Raw genomic sequence first — 22293 nt, forward strand, 5'->3', positions numbered from 1 at the left:
GTTTAAATTGTTGTTGTTGCTGTTGTTTTTGAGATGGAGTTTCACTCTTGCCACCCAGGCTAGAGTTCAGTGGTGCTGTCTTGGCGCCCTGCAACCTCCACCTCCCCAGTTCAAGTGATTCTCCACCTCAGCCTCCCAGGTAGCTAGGATTACAGACACCTGCCACCATACGTGGCTAATTTTTTGTATTTTTAGTAGAGACCGGGTTTCACCATGTTGACCAGGCTGGTCTAGAACTCTTGACCTCAGGTTATCCACCTGCCTTGGCCTCTTAAAGTGCTGGGATTACAGGGATAAGCCATCATGCCCGACCCAAGATGTAAATTGAAATGACATTTATCTCTAAGTCTTCTCTCACTTCCTCAAACTGTTGGTGTTGGCACGAATGCAGAATTTTAATATAATTTAAGCAGAAAGATGCTTTATGGTGACTCTTTAGACCTTGGGTTCAATTATTTTGTGGGACCCTCCTGCCTTGTGTGTAGTGATGATTGCTAGCATTTATTGAGTGCTTACTCAATGCTGGGAACTTCTCTCAGAGTCTTACGCTTAATCTTCTCATCATCTCAGTGAAATTGGTATTAGTTATTTTACTGGGTAGGGATCTGAGCCACAGGACAGTAGGTGACTTGCTCCTAGTCACAGAGCTTGAGGATCACAGAGCTGAGATCTGGCACTCCAGAGTTGGCTGCTGTGGCCCTTACCATAGTTACAGTACTGGGTGGCATCTTCCTTTATCTCTCTTTCTGAAACCGAAAAGCCAACATACCATAGCATGCAATAGGCTTCAAGATGTGGTATTGGATATACACAGAAGACTTGTATTGGATGTCACCTAAAATTATACCTCTCCTTTATGCTGATACCTGAAATTTGTTAGATAGGGCTTTGTTCCTTAGCTGAAGTTCCTGATCCATGATGAAGCTGCCCCAGAAGGGTTAATATTTTTATTCTTCTGTTTTCACAAATGAAGTTTTAGATAATAGATGTTGATGAGGACATTTAAGTGACTGGGGACTGTGAATCCCTGAGAAAGATGATGGTGAAGTGTTACTCAGAGGACAAATAACACAAAGTGAAAATCAGTGCCATTTGCCTACTTCACATTTTTTTTTTTCTTAGAAACTATGCAAGTCATGTCTCAAGGCCTTGAAAGGAGTTTTACTTAGAAACAGTGACTAAGCTTTGTATAGCCTTCGCCTTGTCTTATAGAGTCGATCTTTTATATATGACCCTAAACAGACAAGGTCTCATTCCTGCCTTTTAGAAGATTATAAATAAGATGAAGAATAAAAGCATGCAAATACTAGTTAATTAATGCAAATAGATATCTGCACTCAGTAAGTGATCAGTCATCCCATTGTAATTTTTATCCCAATGTTCTGAAGGCCACTTCCTCATCTTAGCACCAAGTCAAATCAATGGAAATTTCCATACCCACAATTCCTAGGAGAATTTGTTTTCATTTTTTCAAAAGACCTGTCCACAAACCCACAACAATATTCACAAAATGCCTTGTCCCTCCTTTGGTATAGTCTGTAAACTAGATAGGATGAGGAAGATGAGAGTAATGGAAGATATGCTGAGTTTTCTAAGGTACTATTCTGATGCTTTTATGAAGGCTGAAGCTATTTTTTCTGCCATTTTTAAGCAATAACAATAAAACATTGTTTGTTAATTCAACGAATCAATTTATTCAATACATACTTGAATTATTGCTATATATATAGTACTTTGTTAGGGTTGTGGCACATTGCTTCTCAGAAATGGGATTTTTGCCTACGAATACAAAATAAGAACTAGAAAAGAGGTATTCAGAGGGTCTAAAGGAAAATAGCCAGTCATTCTTTCAAAATTCTTATTCTTATAGTCCCTGCCACTCTTTCATCTGTCTTTGGAACTCAGGCTCATAGGGATTAACAGTATAGTTTCTATATGTATATGTGTATGTTTATTTCCAACCCTATCCCTAGACTAGCCCTATAATTATCTGTGGATATGTTTTGTCCTGCTGTCTTCTTTGGTCTTGCTATTGAGACTTAATGAAGATATTTATTAAACATCACTGCAGACCCATAGCCCTGCTAGGGATTCTGGTAGTCCCAAATTACACCATCAATTAAAATAAGAGGAATCATATTGCAGAGGTTCTAGAATCTCAGGTGGAAACCATAGAATAGGAAACATAAGTGTCAATTGGACCCTTGGGGAAAGGTAACTCTGCAAGATGAAATACTTGCTATGCAGTGTTAAGAGAATGTAGATTTCCAGAACATGGTTTGAAATGCGACAGTAAAGGCACCACTCAATAAGCATATATGAATGCAAGAATCAGATAATGCTTTTGATTTACTAGTTATGGGCTACATTACACTCAAATAGGAAAGTCTATGCTTGTCTGGAGGGAATGTAGTTTTAAAAGCTTAATACGAAAAAAGAAGGGATAAAAGGAATTGCTCAGATAATTTCATCGGATCAGTTTCTGTAGAAAGCTCAGATATGTCATGAAAAGAGCCATGTACGATGATTTGTATCCAATCTTCTGCCCCCTAGGTGGACTCAGAGGCTAGCTATCAGTAGGAGTTCAGACATCACGGAGGCTAAAAGATGGGGATTCTCTTGCCTGAGTAATTTGGGACAAGAATTCAATCAAGTGTATAGATCTGAGAGTAAAAAGGGAGGAAGAGCTCGGCTTCTTTTCCTGAGAAAACAGGATATGTATGGCAGAGGAGGCATGAAAGTGCGAGGTCAGAGGGACAGGTGTCTCAGGAGTCATGCCTGGGCATAAATTATGTAGGGCTGGAAATAGATGTGCCAGGAAAGAAACAAACAACTTCTCCCAATTGGAGGGATCCTCCTATATCCTTGTGGCCAGTGCACTATTTACAACTAGCAAACTTCCAGCTTGGCAAAGGCTATCCCGGCAGTCCTTCTGGACAGACTATAGTTTGCTCAGAAATGAAAGACTGCCATAAGATCAATGGCTGGAAGGCACTGGAAAATAGCCAAGGGAGGAGCTGGAATTGCCATCGAAAAGAATGTTCTGGAGAGAGAATGGCAAGCTACAGGCAGACTTGGACATGGCAAAGTGCCCTTGCCAATGGGAGCTACTGCATCATAGATCTTCACTAAAAACCCTATTGATATGCTCATCGGACTGAGGGTCTATAGATGGTGGTTGTAGACAGTGAATGAAATCCTGGGATGTCTTGAACTGTGTACACTATCCTCTCAAATGTGAAAGAAAGTGGTATCAAAAACGTAGAAGTCTAAGAACCAGAGACACAATGGCAGAGGGTGACAGGAAATACAATGACACTAGCATGAACCATTTTTCACTTGTTGTATTTTCACTATGTCTATTAGGCAGCATATAAGAATTTAATCACTCCTGTCTCATCCAATTCTCACAACATTTCAATTACTTAGATTCTAACATCGCCTCATTTGACAGACGAGAAAACTGAAGCTTCCAGGCTAAGAGGATGGTGATCTGGAGCTCATGTCTGCCATAGGTGCTATTGCTCATGGCTAATATTTGTGGACCACTTGTTCTTAAAAGAATTAAGCCTGGGTTGGACATTGGCAAAGAGAGAAGAAAATGACACTTAGGGTCCCTGGTATCTGTAAAAGAACAAAGAAGGATGGAGATGAAGTTGGTATTATAAATGTGATCTCATTCATAGATACCACTAAGACATGGTGGGGAGGGACGTTAAATGAAAAAGTATTTAGATTTCAATATGGGCCATAAGTTGACTTAAGCAGACCCATGGGAGAATTTCCAGGAAAAGACTGATAGGCCCAAACAAAACAAGCAATTCTATTAAAGACGGTTTCCTCTCCTGACCCAGGTCTGTTATAGAACGCTTGGAAATTTCTGCCTTGTTTCACTGATTAAACATCTTTCAGTATTTACTTGAGTTTATTCACACCTACTTTTTAAAAAGTTGGATAATTTAGTGTGGTTATGGTGTTATTCGTCAGTCACAGCATCATATAAATCAGTTGTATCTAAAACTTTTCTTTCTAATATCTAATTAAAATCAGTTTGACTAAAGAAGAGGCTTTTGATAGAGAAGAAGCAGAGAATAGTAAGTAAATTGTGTAACAGGTACAATGGGCAAAACAGTCCTAACTCATCCAAAGTGGAATGGTCAAAGTAAATAAATCGGAAGCAGGGAGCTCCAGAAATGAATGAGATTCATGTTCACTTACTATAAAACACTGCACAGGTCTAACTTATCTCCCTGAAAAGTAAGAGGAAATACTTTCTCTCTCTTATATCACATGATCTTTTGATTTAAGGATACAAAATCCAAGCAAAGAGAGCTAATGTTTGTTTACTTATTCATTCAACAAAAATTTATTTAACTACCATCTATTAAAGAGTCTTTTGTGTGCTAGTCTGATAGCGTAACTGCTATTTATAACATTGCTTAGTCTATAGAAAAAGAAAGACACCAGGAATACAATGAAATATTGGACTATAACTTTTGTATAAGTTAGAGCTGTCTGTAGTGCTTTAGTTACTAAGACTAGAAGATAGTTGTTTCTCAACTTACTAGAAAACCCACTGGTAGCCTGAAGATTACATTTTTAAAAACAGCAAGCTCATTGTCAGAAAAACGATAGATAATATTATGTTGCTTTTGCTTTTTGAATTTGTAAGACTATTAACGCATCAAAAATGGATCGCAAATAGCACATACCACACACTTTACATTTTTTCCAATGCCTACTAGTCTCTATTGAGCCACCCAGTTTATTTTACCACTCATTGTTGTATAGCAAACATAGATCCTCTAGACACATGTTGCCAATTTGCGAGCTGTAACTCCCTTTGTCCTACAACACAAACACTAAACAAATGAACACAAACTATTTTCTATGGTACTAAGCAGGGGTACTCTACCACTGACCCATTAACAATGTATGTAAGTCACCTGAGTAACCAACTCATTGATGAAATGTCACAGAGACCCATCCTCAGATGGAACGTACATGTTCAAGGATATACCACCAACTAAAAGATTCTGCAGTGTGACCCTTGTTTATTTCTTTAAAGCTCTTTAGTTCATGCAAATATACCTTAAATTTGAATTAAGAAGCGCAAGGGAATTAATCATAAGCTTTAGCAATCATCTGCATGGGTTATGATCACAATCTCTGGTCTACTTGGGGTCAAAAGCATATCTTGGGATCCCCAACCAGAAATAGGGCTGATAGACCAGGTCTGCAGATGAACCAGGTTATCTGGATCAATTCTCCTTTTAGATGCCTGCTTTAAACCATTTTGTTGTTTATTACAGACAAATGGGAATTAAAACCAAAGGAAAAAATACCAATATGTTAAATTACTTTGTTTTTACAGCTGTGCTAAAGAAGAAAAGAAAAGCGAGTGTGAAACTGAATGGGTAAAATTACATTTGAGAATTTTCTGTGGCTTTTGATTATCCCTGGCTTGCCAACCATTTACCATCACAGAGAAGACATGGGACAGAATAAACAAAAGCACAAGCATGACTGGAGCATTTTCTGTGTTTTCACATATGTTGTCTTTATGTCTTCACAAACAATTTTCAAATTTGAATTATGTTTCTTAACAACTTTGCATTAACATAAATATAGTGTACACACACATGCACACATGCACAATAGCAAAATCCAAGACTGTTCTTGAGAAATTTGAGACTTTCCCACGACACTCTACCATGCATTCTCTCCTCTCGTCAGGCTGGCAAGCTGCTACATGGAAAATGCCACCTTCCCCCCAGGATTTATCCGTGTCACACTGTTCACAGGAGTTGAGATTCCCGCTGCCTCCCACCTTTCCAAATCCCACTTCCCACAGGAAGCTTTCTAGAACAATCTTTCTAGCCCTCATTGACCTCATCTTCCTCTGACCTTCTTCCAGAACTATCCATGAGACACTTGAAAGAGTACTGCTTTCGAGTGCTACATGGATGGTTCTGGTGGAAGGTCTATTGGTCCCTGATTGATTGATTGACTTTTATTATGTGTTTGTTTCGAACTGCAAAAACTTTCTATTGTGAAAGTTTTCCAACTTCTTTCCCCTGTACTTTCTAGAGAAGAAAATTAATCTCTCTTTTCTGTATATTTGTACTGATGCATAATATTTTGTACATATTTATGGGGTACACGTGATATTTTGATACATGTGTCGAATGTGTAATGATCAAGTCAGGGTATTTAGAATATCCATTGACTCATGTGTGCATCCTTTCTTTGCATTGGGAGCATTTCACATCTCCCCTTCCAGTAATTTTGAAATACGCAATATATTGTTGTTAACTATAGTCACTTTACTGTGCTGTCAAAAACTAGCACTTATTCCTTCTTTGGCCTGTGACTCATCTTATGTGAATCTGTCTTACTTACCCATCTAGACAGTATGTAAGCTGAAACATGATTGCTACATTTACAAAAGCATCAAGCATGGTAACTACTTAGCACGTACAGACTATTCAATATACGTCTATTTACCAACCATTTTTGGAGAAAAAACATCTTCAGATCCCAGTGCTCATCTGTGATTGTTTTGTTGTTGGAAATAGCGAGGTAAAATCTGGTCCCTGAAATGTCCCAAGACCTTTCCCTCAACTAGCTCTCAGTGCTTTCCCATAGGCGATCTCATCCCACTTTATAAAATCTGGGACTGGAAGGCAGGAAGAACACAAACTGTAATCTTCAGGACTTTTATATTGCCCTTAGAAAGTGCATAGAAGGGGCCGGGCATGGTGGCTCAAGCCTGTAATTCCAGCACTTTGGGTGGCCGAGGTGGGCGGATCATGAGGTCAAGAGATCGAGACCATCCTGGCCAAAATGCTGAAACCCCATCTCTACTAAAAATACAAAAAAATTAGCTGGATGTGCTGGCATGTGCCTGTAGTCCCAGCTACTTGGGAGGCTGAGGCAGGAGAATTGCTTGAATCCAGGAGGTGGAGGTTGCAGTGAGCTGAGATTGCGCCACTGCACTCTAGCCTGGCACTTGGCAACAAAGCAAGAATCTGTCTCAAAAAAAAAAAAAAAAAAAAGGAAGAAAGAAAGAAAGAAGAAGAAAGTACATAGAAGGGAGGGTACTTTTGGTGGCTCAGACATTTGACTCCTGCCCACCTTTGGCAAGGTACAGGAAAATTTCCATTAACCAGACCCACCAATCCAGAATCCTCAGGTAAACAGAATAGGACTCTGTGTTAAAAGAAACAGGTAAATTGCATCAAAACCAAGTACAAGTAAAATATTTATTGCAAAATCTACATTATCAGAAGGCTCTGCACTTATTATACATTTGGCCCAACTGTAAACACCTTCCTGGCTATAAGAATTGATCATTGCAATAGATAAGAAACATTTAATGAGAACATCCTAGCAGCTGGGAATCAAGCAAAGTAATTCCTTGGTACCCTTTGACCAATAACTCCCTATTTCCCCCACCCCCAACTTGTGAAAACCACCATTCCACTCTGTGCCTATGAGTTTGGCTATTTTAGAGTCCACATACAAGCGAGATCATGCAGTACTTCTTTTTCTGTGTCTGGTTTACTTCACTTAGCATAATGTGCTTTAGGTTCCTCCATGTTGCTGCAAATGGCAGAATTTCCTCTTTTATTAAGAGCGAATAATATGCTGCGTGGGTGTGACATTTCTTTTATCCATTCTTTTTTTTTTTTTTTTTTGACATGCTCTCACTCTGTCACACAGGCTGGATTGCAGTGGCATGAGCACAGCTCACTGTAACCTCAAACTCCTGGGCTCAAACAATATTCTCACCTCGGTAGCCCAAGTAGGTAGGACTACAGCTGTGTACCACCATGACTGGCTCATTTTTTAAATTTTTGCAGAGATGGGGTCTTTCTATATTGCCCCAGGCTGGTCTTGAACTCCTGGGCTCAAGCAATCCTCCCAGCTCAGCCTCTTAAAGCACTGGAATTTTAGGCATGAGCTGCCATACCTAGCCCTATTCCATTCATTTTCTGACGAATACTTAGGTTGTTTCCATAACGTGGCTACTGTAACTAGTGCTGCAATGAACATGGGAGTGCAGAATTGTCTTTGAAATGCTGATTTTGTCTTCTTTGAATAAATGCCCAGAAATAGGATTGCTGGATCATATAGTAGTTTCATTCTTAATTTTTTAAAGAAATTGCATACTGTTTTTCATACTGGCTGCAGCAGCAAAGTGCTTTAAATACCTAATCTCTTTTAATCACCATAAAAAACCTACAAAATATTTATAACATTATGTAATGTCAGGTTATAATGGCTCTTTGATAATATATTTACCCTTATATAATCACAATTTTTAATCATTAAAGATCTTCCTGGTGTATTAGGCCTACTAAACTGAAATGTTGTCCACATATTACAGAGCTATTTTCATTAAAGTTTGGAATGATAGAACTTTTGGATTGCCCCTCTAATTAAAATCGACTAAACATGTCACCCTCCTCCAACTCTACTTTCTGGTTAGTGGAGGTTTTAGTGTACTAAAAAGCTGTAAGGAAAAGGGCAGGAAGGAGGGATTTGACGCCCATATTTTGCAGATGCGAAAACTCAGGCAATAGCATCTTGAACGTACTGGAAATAGGGAATGAATTAACAACAGAAAAGCTGTTTGGAGTTGCTATCATTTGGCTCTAACTTACATTTCTAAAGTGCCTGAAAGGTGGTCTGAAAGAAAGTTGTATATCTAACTTTTGGGTTATTATGGGTACAAATAATTTGAGCAATAGAAGGAAGAGGTATATTTGCTTAGCTTAATGATATGGGGAGGTGGAGATGATTTCATTTTGGGGTGGAACAATTCCACTGGTCAGTATGGGAGTTTATAAAGCAAATATTCTGGTTTAAATACAATATATATGGCCCACTGATTCTCAAAAAACTATAGGAGGCCAGAATTCTCTGCAGCTCTTACCTGGCACTGACGCTTGGTATGTTTGCACCTTCCCTTGGAAGAGAATCCTGCGGTGCTATACGAGAGGAGAATCCCATGATGCAACGTTTCACTAACTTTACCGATGGCACTGCAATAGCATAGAAACCTCAGTGAGTTGGCACATCTATTCACAAGGGATTTTTGGACTATTCCCCTTGGCTGAGCCATTTACAGCCCCTTGACTAGGGAAAGGCTGGGGAGTCTCAGCTACAGCCTAACTCTAAGAGCATTAATTGTGGCAAACTCTTTGGTTTCCTTCTACAGAATTAGAAAGTGCAAGAGGATTTCAATTCCATATGGTGTGTTTAAAATAAGTACCTGCTGAGTAGCTGCTGCACCGTTGTAACCCATGGCGCCTCCCATTTCACCCAAGTGTGTTTGAGGAGTCTTCCTGCTACGGCATGTCTAGAGGCACCTTAGGACTCTAAAAAGCATCACTCTACAAAAATCCTGTCTCCTTCCTGCAGATACTGCCCAGGCTTGCAATTCATTCTGCTCCTTTTGCTTTATGTTTTCTTCGAGGGTTTATTATTAATTTTGGCTTTTGAGGAATCTTAATCTTACAGTAGATGCATATGGAAGCCTTTGTGTATTTCCAAATCTGGAAATAATAGCAAATAATTTTCCCTGCTGCAGTATGGGGATACTACCATGACTTTGAAGGGTGATTATAAGGATACATGCGAGAATGTTTGAAATTAATAGATTCAATGAGCACCATGAAGCAACTTTAATATGGAAATATGACAGGTGAGCCATTATGTCTTCCTGAACCTGTATGTTGATATGTAATCATGCAGTTCTTATCCTGGAACACAGATTCAACTCCATAATCATTTTTAACCCTCTAGGCTAGATAGGCATTGTCACACAATAAGAATTTGCACTAGCTGTTGTGATTTTTAAAAATCACATTCTAAACAACGCTTTGCAAGTTAAATGCTTCTCTTTGGGTTTTAAAGACCCTGTGTGATCTGCTTGCCAGAACCTGATCGCTTGCTGATTAGAGATGGAGAGAGTGTCTGAGCAGAAGTTCCCAAGGAGATGGACCACATCAAGAGGCAGTCATCACTGATACTCTTCTTCTCCTGCCCACCCAAGTGGAGAAAGGAAACATGACCTTTCCTACTGTCTCAACATAAGCATTATTTCTGAACTTAGACTAGCCAGGGTGGGAAGTTCATGTAGGACAAGCCCTTAATCCCACATATCACCTCATTTTGATCAGTGGCAGACAGAAAAAGCCACAAAAATGTCATGGTATCCCTCCTTCTTTTGATGTATAATTTTTCTGAACCATTCTAATCCATAAACCTTAACCGAGTCAAGGCATACCCTGGAAGAAGGACATCCTTTGGATGTGTGATTTCTCAGCTTAAGTTGGCAGTGACTGCATCACTCAGGTGTGTGAAGAGGTGGGTTTGGAATAAGTTTACTCTACCTGTAATCCTCAGAAGCCTTCACTTGACTGATACTTCTTTACTTCGAGGTTACCTTTTGCCCTAGGGGGAATGGCTTGGGAAGGGAACACCCAAAGTAAACTCTGAGCAAGGCCTAGCTGTGTTACCAACTGTCAGGCTCTAAAGGCTGGCTGGTTGTGATGGAAACTGAGCGATGAGACGTCTAAGACAACATGCCCAAATTGGTGTCTCCTTTTCTCAAAGCCTAACTCTCCAACCAACATTTGTCAGCTGTTTAAAAAAATGAGGGTTGGGGGAAGGATACGTGGGATAGGTGAATCTATCCCACTTTCTGTGCATCTCAAAATTTTTACTAAAGATTTAAATCTTTCCTTGAGTCATTCTTAAAACCTCACCTGAAAACACATTAATGATTTTTATAATTTTCGAAGCTTTCATAATTATGGAAGAATGTGCATGTGTGGAGCGTGGACAGAACAGCTTGTATGGGGACTGCTGATGTTTCTGGTTGGTATTGACCACCTGAAGGTCAAGGACAAACTGGCCCAAGTGATTTCTTCTGATTCCTTCCAGCTCTAAGTTCTGTAATTCTAATGGCTTTCCAAAAGAAAGTTGAAAATTGTTTATTTACCAGGTTGCAAGATAGAGCAGATAAAGAAGTTGCAACGGTTTATCCCCAGTTTCAATATTGCTTCAAGTATTTGAGGAAAAAATTTAAGAAAAAAATAAGACTAAGTCTCTTTTCAAAGCAGTAGATAAGCAGTGAAATTTCTCTGATTTCATTTTGTTTAATCATTTTATTTATTTATATTCTATGTATCTATTGATCTATCATCTATCTATGTATATACCTACCTACCTATAGCTGACAGTGTGCAAGTAATTTTTAAAATATATTTTAGGCAAGAAAAATTAAAAGGAATTTTTCCTAACACTTTAGCTGGACTGTTAATGTCTTGTCATTACTTACCATGACTTCCCTATGGATACCTTACAGATTTCTAGATAAAGCATTGAATACCAAAAAGGACATGGAGTCTGAGACCTGCAAATGACTAGAAAAAATGAAAGTTCTTCTACATACGTGGCCAACATTTTAGTTATCTTTCTCTTTCAAGAAGTGATTTCCTTGAAAGCAACAAGCAAATCTTTCCTTTTCTGGAATACATGATAGGACTGCTTCTTAAGAAATGCCTCATATGTCATTTCCATATAGATAGCAATAATTCTACTTATTTCTATCTCTCTCAAGAAGTTTTACCATAGTTCAAATGAGTGAAAATAATGCCTATATTATTCAAATTATCCCCAATCTTCTCCAATTTACAAAATAGCTAAATTGTTACAATTATTTATAAAATGTAGTACTTTACCACTCATTGTGACATGCCTAAAAAGTGATATTACATATTCTAGATAAAAACCAGTACTTTTAGGAGCTGAAAAAGCAACAGGGCAACAGAGAAAGCTCATGCATTCGTCTTGCAGAAATAGGGTAGCAGTCACCCATCTATTCCTTATTTATTTATGTATCTGTTCATGATCAGAATGTCATAAAATTATTATGGCTATGAAAAATGGCATGGATTAGCATGAAAGAAGACCAGAGCCAGGGAGGGCAGATAGAAAGCTATTATAATCACTAGAATGAGGAAGAAGACCTGAGCTGGGGCAGAGATATTTCTAAACTGGAAATCATGAAAAGCCATAGTCAACTGTACCATTAGAAGAATAATTGCAACTGACACAAATATATAGGAGTGCAATATATCTGTGCAGGGTCTTTGTAGAGTTGTTACCAAGCTGCTTTTCTTTTTATTGAAATTTGGTGACGTGCTCCCTGAACTCTTGGAGAAGAAAAAGAGTCAAGCAGGAACCATCTTCTGTTCTTTCTCCTACCTGACCTAAGGCCACTCGGACCTCTGACTGTTCTTCATTGCTGCTTAAATAAGCCAAGCTGGAAAGATGAGCTGGTAGATTTATCAGGGTAGCCAAATTCTACCTTATGCATTTGGAGTTCTCCTCCCTAAGAAATGTTAGCTGAGGTAATTCCTTCTTAAAAAGCTCAATTAATAGTCTGAAATGTTTATGAAAAAAGTAAACCATGGCCAAATCTACATAAAAGTGTAAAGTAGAATAAATCCATATTTGGACCATCTACTCAACCCATTTCTTATCATATTTTTTCCTGTCTGTAACTTCTTTTGTACCCTCTTTCCAATTTCCTTTTCAGATTTCTGCTTTCCATTAGATTTGACTCTAGTGCAGAATATTCGCATTAATGCAGATTCTGAAACAGTTTGCAATGGGTAGGAATTGGGAAATTTGGACACAACTTTCCTAAGGGCTACTTGCAAATTGCCCATTCCCTCTGCTCTATCACATGTAAAGATTCTTATGCACCCCTCCTTGCCCTGGTTAAACACTACGATTCTTAAATTCTGGGTGTTAGAAACTGCAATAAAGAAATAGCAGGTAGTGAACGGTAGAGTTGAAGCTGGGAAACTTTATGCCCAATAACTTACCTAATTCCATTAAGCAGAAGGTCAGAAAGACAATTATTCCTCCCACTCTGAAGGCTTAGACCTAGCGGTGTTTATGCTCTGAACACAAAAATCTCCAGGAAATGGGCTAGGCATGGTGGTTCACACCTGTAATCCCAGCACTTTGGGAGGCTGAGGCAGGCAGATCATGAGGTCAAGAGATCGAGACCATCCTGGCTAACACGGTGAAACCATCTCTACTAAAAATACAAAAAATTATCCGGATATGGTGGCACACACCTGTAGTTCCAGCTACTTGGGAGGCTGAGGCAAGAGAATTGCTTGAACCCAGGAGGTGGAGATTGCAGTGAGTTGAGATTGTGCCACTGCACTCCAGCCTGGGTGACAGAGAGAAACTTTGTCTCAAAAAAAAAAAAAATCATCAGGGAATGGGTTAAAATAAGTATAATCTACTGGGAATACTCTTCCAATTCTTATTTTATCTGTACTTCATTGATAGAAAAAAAAATCAAAAGGTTTTCTTTGAGTTTATGCTTCCATGGGTGGCATAATAATTAACATATATGTAGAACTTACTATTGGCCAGGCACTAGGCTTAATGCTTTTTATATTAATATAATCAATCTGTGTACTCCTTATGCACTAATATTCTCATGTAACCTTCTCAGATATGTAATGTTATTATCAAAGTTTCAAAAAAATTTGAAGCACCTTGAAAATTTCAATAATTTACCCGAAGTCACAGTTAGTAAGTGACCAATCCAAAATTCATGTTCTTAGCCACCACTCTATGCTGTCTCTATAAAATATTTTATTATGAATTTAAGTGGAGAATCTCTAGTGTGGTTCTAGTTTAGAAAAATTGAAGTAATAAAAAAAGAGTGATTCGGAATTATAGAGCATCAGAATTGAAAAGGGCCATAGAGACAATGAGGATTCCCCTCTTTGGAGATGATTTCACTGAGACTCCAAAAGCTAACATGTCTTTCCCTAACCCCAGTAATCAGTGGAATAACTGTGATCACAACTCAAGTCTTCTGAGTTCTCACTGAGTATAGTAGAAGGGAGAAAGTGGTGGGATCAAGGAAATTTAATGAACTCATTAGAGAGATAAATATTTGAAGGAGGTGGACTGAAGATACTCTTAACTGGCTCTAAAACCATAAAATATTCACCCTGATATATGTACTAATTCAGTCATTGTAAGTTTTCTATGTTGTCATTTATTGATAAATTCCAAAGTCCTTTTTGAAAGTGAATTCTCTAGGAGAATATCCGAATATTATTATAACATTTAAACCTATGTGGCTAAGCAGCGCCCTTCTAAAATAATGTTCATTTTGGTACATTTTAGTTAGAACCAGGATCTCCAGTTTCAAATTCACATACCAATCCATTCCCTAGCTGCCTGATCTATGAGCATTTCACGGTACTCTGCTGCCATCATCTGGCAAACTGAAGTCAGTAACAGTTGCTTGCTTGTTGCTTGTTACTTTAGAATCTCAGTACCACTATGAATAGAATTCTGGCTGGAGTGAAATAGACTTGGTAACAGTTGTGATTCAGGATCAGTGTAGGGTAGTAAAAAGAAATGATTCTATTATAAGAGTTATGAAGGATTCTGAAGGATATGATGACCACATTGAAGCTAAGAAATTAGATTGTAAATTGAAAGTCTCATTAACTTATCCCCTAGGTAACATAAAATACATGTCATAGAAGTGGGTAAAATTTGGCATGCCTACAAATATGAAGGCAGAATTTTCCTTTTTATACAGAAAGTATTTATAGTAAAGTCACAAAAGTCAGATAAAAAGGGATGATAGTTTATGTTTATAAAGCATTTTAGTTTGCAGAATGACAGAAGTATACGCATGTGTGTCCTTGTATGTGTAATTTATTTACAGAAAGTTTGTTTTGTACACTGTGTCTACAGGCATATGCATATTGCATGAAACTATACTAAATTTACATATAATAAGATGATATGTGTAGTGAGATTATACTTTTTGGTGTATTATCTTGTTCTTTTTTAGAGGCCCTTCCTTTAATGGGACTCTCTTCCTATTTAGTCAGACTCATCCCTTGCTTTAAAAAAGATTCACATTTTTATTGAGTGTAAAGGGTTCATGTTTAAATTTCCAGTCCTAAAATAAAGTCTTGAAAACATTTCAAGGAACAATATTCTTTAGACTCAAGCATTCAGTTGAATTACCCTATAGACAATAGATATTTCAGGAAATTACATAGGGACAGTTTTTTTTTTTTTTTGTTTTGTTTTGTTTTTTTTTTTTTTTACCATGCTTGAAATTGTTTTAGGAATTAAGGAAAATGAAGACAGCCTAAGGGGCTGCTGGGACATTATCAGGTGTACCAAAAGATTTAATCAAAGTTTCAGAAGGAGAGTAGAGAAAGGGTAGAGTAAATATTTGAAGAAATAATGGCCAATAATTTCTCAAATTGGTTGAAAAATATTCATCTACACAACTAAAAAGCTCAATAAACTCCAAGTAGGATAAATTCAAAGAGATCCACAAGTCGAGACACATCATAATCAAATATGTGAAACTCAGAGACAGAGAATCTTCAAATCAGCAAGACAAAAGTGACTCATAATGTACAAAGGATGACCAATCAAATTGAAAGCTATTTCTAATCAGAACAATAGACGCCAGAAATAAGTAGGATGAAATATTTAAAGTGCTGAACGAGAAACAACTGCCAACAAAGAATTTAATAGTTAGCAAAACTATCCTCCAAATATAAAAGATAAATGAAGACATTTTAAAGGTTAACAAGAGCTTAGATCTTGTTGATATATGACAAAGCCTACAATAAATACTAATGGAATTCCTTGAGGTTGAAATAAAAGGACATTAGGCAGTAATTCAAATCCACATGAAGAAATAAAAAAATCATATATATATATACACATACCAACCTATACTTAACCGACCCTACAAACCAACTACACTTAACAGACATCCATATAACATTTCATCCAACAACAGAATAATACATGATCTTCCCAAGTATACTTTGAATAGTCTCCAGGATAGACCATGTATTAGACAATAGAGCAAGTCTTAAAAAAAATTGTAAGAATTTGTCATACAAAGTATGCTTTCCAACTACAATGGAATTAAATAAGAATACAATAAAAGAGAAAATTAGGAAAATTCACAAATATGTGAAAGTAAAAACAACACTTTTCTAAATAATGGGTCAAAAACATACAAAAAAAGAAAATGGAAAACACAAGGGAAATTATAAAGTATTTTAAATTAATGTAAATGAAAATATAACATAATAAAAATACACCATGCTCTTAAAGATACTTAAGAGGAAAATTTTTTAGCTATAAATGCCCATTTATTTATTTATTTTTTGAGAGAAGTCTTGCTCTGTCACCCAGCTTGGAGTGCAGTAGCATGATCTTGACTGACTGCAACCTCCCCCTCCTGGGCTCAAGTGCCTCTCTTGTACCTGCCTCCTGAGTAGCACACCTAGCTAATTTTTGTATATTTAGCAGAGACGGGGGTTTGCATGTTGGCTAGTTTGGTAACAGACTCCTGACCTAAGGTGATCCACCAGCTTCGGCCACCCATAATGCTGGCATTACAGGTGTGAACCACTGCACCTGGCTGCCTAGTTTTTTCTTCTTTTAAAAAAGAAAAAATCTGAAATCAATTACTTCACTTAATGTTTCTCCTTAGGTGATACTGAACAAAGGAAGGCAAGTTAACCCAAATCTACAAGAAAGGAGAAAATAATAAAAAGTAGAATAAAATAAGTCAATTACACAATAGAAAAAAAATTAGAAACAATCCATTAAGAAAGTTGTTATTTTTGAAAAGCTCAACAAAATAGATGAACACTGTAGCAAGTTTGGCTGCAAAAAAGAAAGAACACTCATGTTACCAAAATAAAAAAATTAAAGAAAGAGTATAACTACTGGTCTGAAAAAAATAAAAGAAATATAAAGCAATATTTATGTATATAATATGTGAACGTAAGTATGCAACATGTATAGTTATATGAGTAGATGTATACTCATATGAGTAGATATAGATCAATAAATTTGATAATGTAGTTTAAATGAACAAATGCCTAGACAGATAAAACTACCAAAACTGTCTTAGGAAGAAACAGAAAGCCTGAAAAACATATAACATGTAAAGATGTTGATTAATAATAACAAATGTGAAGTTAGGTCCCAATTACTTGACAAGTAAAATTCTGTTAGATGCTTAAAGAAGAATTAACGTTAACCCTTCACAAACCCTCCCAAAACGAAAAGAGGAGGGAACTTCCAATTCATTGTATGGGGTCAGTTTTAACATGATGGCAAAAGCAAACAAAGACATACAAGAAAAGGAAAGTAAAGACCAAAATTCGTATTGAATGCAGATTTAAAATTCCTCAACAAAATGCTAGCAAACAAACTCAAAATGTATAAAAAAGGATTCTGTACTATGACAAAGTGAGATTTCTCTCAGAAACACAAGGTGACTTTAACATTTGGATATCAATTAATGCAATATGCCATATTAATAGAATGAAATTCAAAAACCACATAATTATCTCAATAAAGCAAAAAAAAAAAAAAAAAGAGAAATAGCAGAGTCCTTCATGAGAAAAACCTCGACAATTTAGGTATAGAAGAGAACTTCCATAACCAGATAAACAGCATCTATGAAAAATTCACAGCCAACATCATAACTAATGGTGAAAGACTGAATGCCTTCCCCCTATGGTCAGGAACAAAATAAAAATATAAGCTCTCACCCCTTCTATTCAAAATATCACTCTGTATTTCAAAAATATATGCAATTATTACATGTGAACTAAAAGTAATAGGAAAAAAATTTTAAAAGAAATGAAAAGACAAGGATTACTGAAAAGGGTTTTGCAGATTTCAAGACTAGGAGGATGGATTTCAGTAATAAGTGACAGAGCCTGACCCAACGCCAGGAGGAGCAGATTCACTGGTTGTTGATGCAGAAGTGACGGAAGGAGACAACTACAGACCAAAGTTAATTAGAAACCTCAGGAGAAATCAGTGAAGACTTGCGGCTCACTGCAAGAACACTCATCATGCTAAGTTGGCTTACTCTTGAATTTAAATAACATTCTGGAAAGGAGAGAATAAGAACCTTAGGAATGAAAATAGTCCTGATAGAAAATTCATATTTTGCATTGAATAAGTTTAAATTTTGAAACACTGGGGTTTTACACAAAGAGTCTGAATGTACTTGGATGAGGCTAAGGTTTAATCCAGAAGGGACTAAGTGATTATGAATGCTCTAGATTAATTTTTCCTTTTCTGTCATTAAGTGGAAAGGGTTGCTGGTAAGCTGCTGAGTTCAGTTAGAGAAAACAGAGAAAATCACATTCCCTCAGCACCAAGTCAGGATGAGTAAACTTTAAACTTCTTGCCATCCATTAAGGTATGATCATGAGATAGCATCCTCATGGCCAATGAAACAGTCGAGTAATAGGCTGAGTTTTCAGTCCAAAGTTGTGAAAAACTGTGAAATCATAAAAAAAGCAATGGGCTGAAAGTCAGCATGCCTGGGATTGAGTATGGTGATGCCACTAACTGGCTATATGACTTTGGACAATGTGACTGGATCTCTTAAAATTCATTTGCCTCCCTTTAAAGGAATTGAATTACATAACTACTCAGGTTTCTTCCAGCTCCAAAACACTGATTCTCATGTCTCATGTGGCCAGTGAGGAAGTGCCTCCACTTCCTGTCCAAGTTCAAATGGACATTGCCTTTTAAGAGATGGAACCCTCTTCCCTTTCCTCAGGCAGTTCCGTAGAGGCTGAGCTAAGGACAGCCAGATATAAAGTGCAATTACCTGGGATGTGCTTCTGGTTTTTGCTTTTGCAGCCACAGTTTGTAATTCGCTCAGGAATAAGCACATCATCGTGACAGACCGCACAGTAAAACAAGGCTCTGGACAAGGAAAGAAAAGCAAGAATGACTTATGTGAGTCTTAACACCAAGGAGGCGTGGTGCTGACTCAGTAAGCCTGCCATTAAGCTGTTTTTGCTTTAGTGCTTTCCTCCCATTAAGTAATTAAAAAAAATTACCTTTTGACTTCCTTTGGAGTTTCAGCAATAAAGAACCCTAATGTGTTCCTGTGTATCTTAACTTGTGCAGGTGGATTTAGTATCAGACCACTGGAAATGAAAACAAACACACAGTAATGTTTCTCTCTGATTTCAGTGGCAATAGTTGGTGCTTCTTTCTGTTATGATCAATGGATTCTAAGTTGCTAAGTTAATCAGATTCAATCTCCTCTTACTGCTGGAGAATGTGAATTTGACATTTGTAATCCTTTGTTTGATTGTGGCTGACTATACAAAGGGGAGCTAGGGAACAATCTGATCAGTGAGCTGAACACGCAGTGGACCTGCGCAGTGACGCTCCTTCCGAATTGTGTCATGTATCTGAGATGGTCCAACCAACTCAGGTGCATGACACCTAGCTGATTTAAGCTATCAATGACAAATATGCCAAGACCATACAGTTGCCAGGCCTAGCATCATCCTAGTAGTGTTCTTCTTTGGGCCACTTGTCATTTAAAATTAATATTTAATTAACCAGCTGGATTCAAAAGTTCCTTGTATTCAACTATGCAGATTTTGAAGTTATGCATTTCTTTTGACTTCACTTTTGTTTATGTTGATTGCAAGATTTTTGAGAGCAGAAACCATGTGAATTATTTCTATTATTATATTACTTGAACCTTTTGATTTTCTATTTTCTTGTGGTTTATGTGTTTGAGAATACTGTGTTACTATTTTCTGTCCCTGATACTCTTTGATGCATTACTCTGCTATGGTTTTTAGAATTACCCACATTTCCTCCTGTTTACCAGGATCTCCTACCTTTATTTCCCTCAATTCAGATGTCTAATATGGTGAAGTCTTACAATCCTATAATTCCCCTTATTTCTTTTTTGCAGAATGGAAATTCTTCTTCCCTCTTTTAAAAATCATCCCTCATCTTGTATTCACATTGAAATGTGGTGAAATTTTAATTCTGGCAAAGCTTATTATGTCGTTGGGATACTCACACCTTGCAAGTGTGAGAGAACCCTCACAAAAATAAATGCGCTTGCACAGCCAAATTTCTTCAGCCTATGCCAAGAATAGACCCAGGCTGTGTAGCTGTGCTCAGGAAGATTACTACCTAAGACAATGGGTGGCCTTTTCTGAGTATTTGCTGACTTATATTAATGAGTGTAATAACTGGTTTTAATTTTGGAAGGAAAAGAAAATACAGCTGTGACCCCTGAAATATTATCGACTGATGCTCACTAACTAGCAGATACATGCTTAGTTGTGTCTTAGTTGTGTCTCTTTTTTTTTTTGAAGACAGAGTTTCACTCTTGTTGCCCAGGCTGGAGTGCAATGGTGCCATCTCGGCTCGCTGCAACTCTGCCTTCCAGGTTCAAGCGATTCTCCTGTCTCAACCTCCTGAGAAGCTGGGATTATAGGCATGTGCTACCATGCCCAGCTAATTTTTTGTATTTTTAGTAGAGATGGAGTTTCACCATGTTGGCCAGGCTGGTCTCAAGCTCCTGACCTCAGGTGATTCACCTCCTCAGCCTCCCAAAGTGCTGAGATTACAGGTGTGAGCCACCGTGTCCAGCCATTCCTCCTTTTTTTTTTTTTTTAAGGTGAGAATTTTCTCTGAACTTATATTAAATATCTAGCTATGAAGATACTCTCACAATAAAACATATATTCAATTGTATTTGAGAAAAGAGGTGAGTCTCTCTTAAGGATTTTCCTAAAGTGGTGTTATTTGTGATTCCCTCTTTACGTTTTGCCCGGTTGCTCTATCAGAGAATGTTCGTCCCCGGAACAAAATCATTACACTATGTGACTGGGGTCAGATCCCTAAGAAAAACTCTTATAAAATTATCCAAGCCCTTGTGAGTCTTAGGATCTCTTCAAGCTTGCCAATTAGAAGAGGAATTAAAAGGTGAGAAAAGAGGTTTTTCCCCAGAATTTCAATGTATTTGCTTAAAGCCCAGATATTTAAATGTGCAGTCTTCCTTCTACCAATGATGGCAGAAGTGAATTTACTACAGGATGGTGGCAGAAGCACAGGCTTGGAGCCAGAGTACCTGAGTTCAGATCCTGGCTCTGCCACTTGGGAGTTGTGTGAGGTTGGGAAAATGATTTAACTTTCTGGGGTTCAGCTTCCTCCTCTGTAAAACTAGACTAATAATAACATCTTACAGCACTGTTTGAGGATTATTCAAGAGTTAACATATGTAATGGGTCTATAGCAGTGTTGGTCACAAAGTAAGAATCATGTAAAAGAATGTTGTTATCAATAGATTTGCCAAATCAGAAGTTAATTCCTTTGATTCACCAGACTTCCCAGTGAGAAGCCAAAGTTGTATCTCTGTTTCAACAGCACCCTCTTTCATTGGGGCACATGTGTGTTGAGTAGTAAACAGGACTTCTTAAACCTACGTGGGATTAGTTGCTAAATAAATATTCATGTTTCTGGTCTGTGATGTCCTAACAGTCATCTTAATAAAGTTTACAGAAATCTAGATTGTTAAGAGGTGGAAAGGATCTTAAGGGCATGTGGTTGTAGCTTCCAAATCCCGGTGAATGAACCAATTATATCATGGAGACTTTGAGAAAGAATTCTCAGGCTCACCCTTGAAGATTTTGATTTTGCACAGTCAGAAGTGGGGTTTTGGAATCTGTAAGTCTTTTAAAATTTTGTAAATAATTCTGACATATAGTCCAGGTGGTTGAAAGCCAAAGCTGTTACTAAAACTTGGTAAAAATTTTAGGCCAGTCTGAAACCCAAACGAGCTGGCTTATGATTCCAGGTCTACCCTTTTTACTATGACCTGTTTCTAGTAGGAGGACCATTTATGCAGATATTTACATTCAGAGGTTTTGATTTTGAGATTTTCTTGAGCATGGCAGGATTTTTAAACAGAACTTAGCCAGCCAGGCAGTATTACTTGTTATTCTTTTCTTTGTGGCCTGCTTTTTACAATATCCCACTGATGTCTTCTACCCAGGTGCCCTCTACATCCTCTTAACTCAGATCTGTTCTTCTTTCCAACCTTTCACATATAATTCCTTTATAGTTCATCTGATATAATTTAAAATTATTGCATTTTGAATGTTTTCCTAAAATTTCAGAATTTCTGGTCGTGTCAATTTTAGAACTGGAAGGTGTGTGAGAAAGTCATTAACTCTATTTCTTCATTCTACAAATGATGAATCCTTCACAATCACAGGGCCAGCAAAACAGTCAGGATCAGAATCTAATCTGTTAATTCCTATTTAGCACAGTTAATTTTTCACTAAAACGGACACATGAGCCAACATACAGTCTTTCTTGCCCTCA

At 37.5% G+C, this 22293-nt stretch overlaps 1 protein-coding gene across 1 annotated transcript in view; it reads right to left on the reverse strand.

Annotated features, from left to right (window-relative positions):
- Positions 1-22293, reverse strand: part of KCNU1 (potassium calcium-activated channel subfamily U member 1) — a 128951-nt gene that overhangs the window by 53804 nt on the left and 52854 nt on the right. The window contains 3 exon segments of the mRNA XM_032288020.1: positions 8953-9050; positions 18755-18852; positions 18990-19079. Of these exon segments, the coding sequence (XP_032143911.1) occupies positions 8953-9050; positions 18755-18852; positions 18990-19079 (286 nt within the window).

This window comes from Sapajus apella, unplaced genomic scaffold (assembly GCF_009761245.1).
Source record: "Sapajus apella isolate SASKATOON/1434 unplaced genomic scaffold, GSC_monkey_1.0 scaffold21, whole genome shotgun sequence".
Taxonomy (NCBI): Eukaryota; Metazoa; Chordata; class Mammalia; order Primates; family Cebidae; genus Sapajus; species Sapajus apella.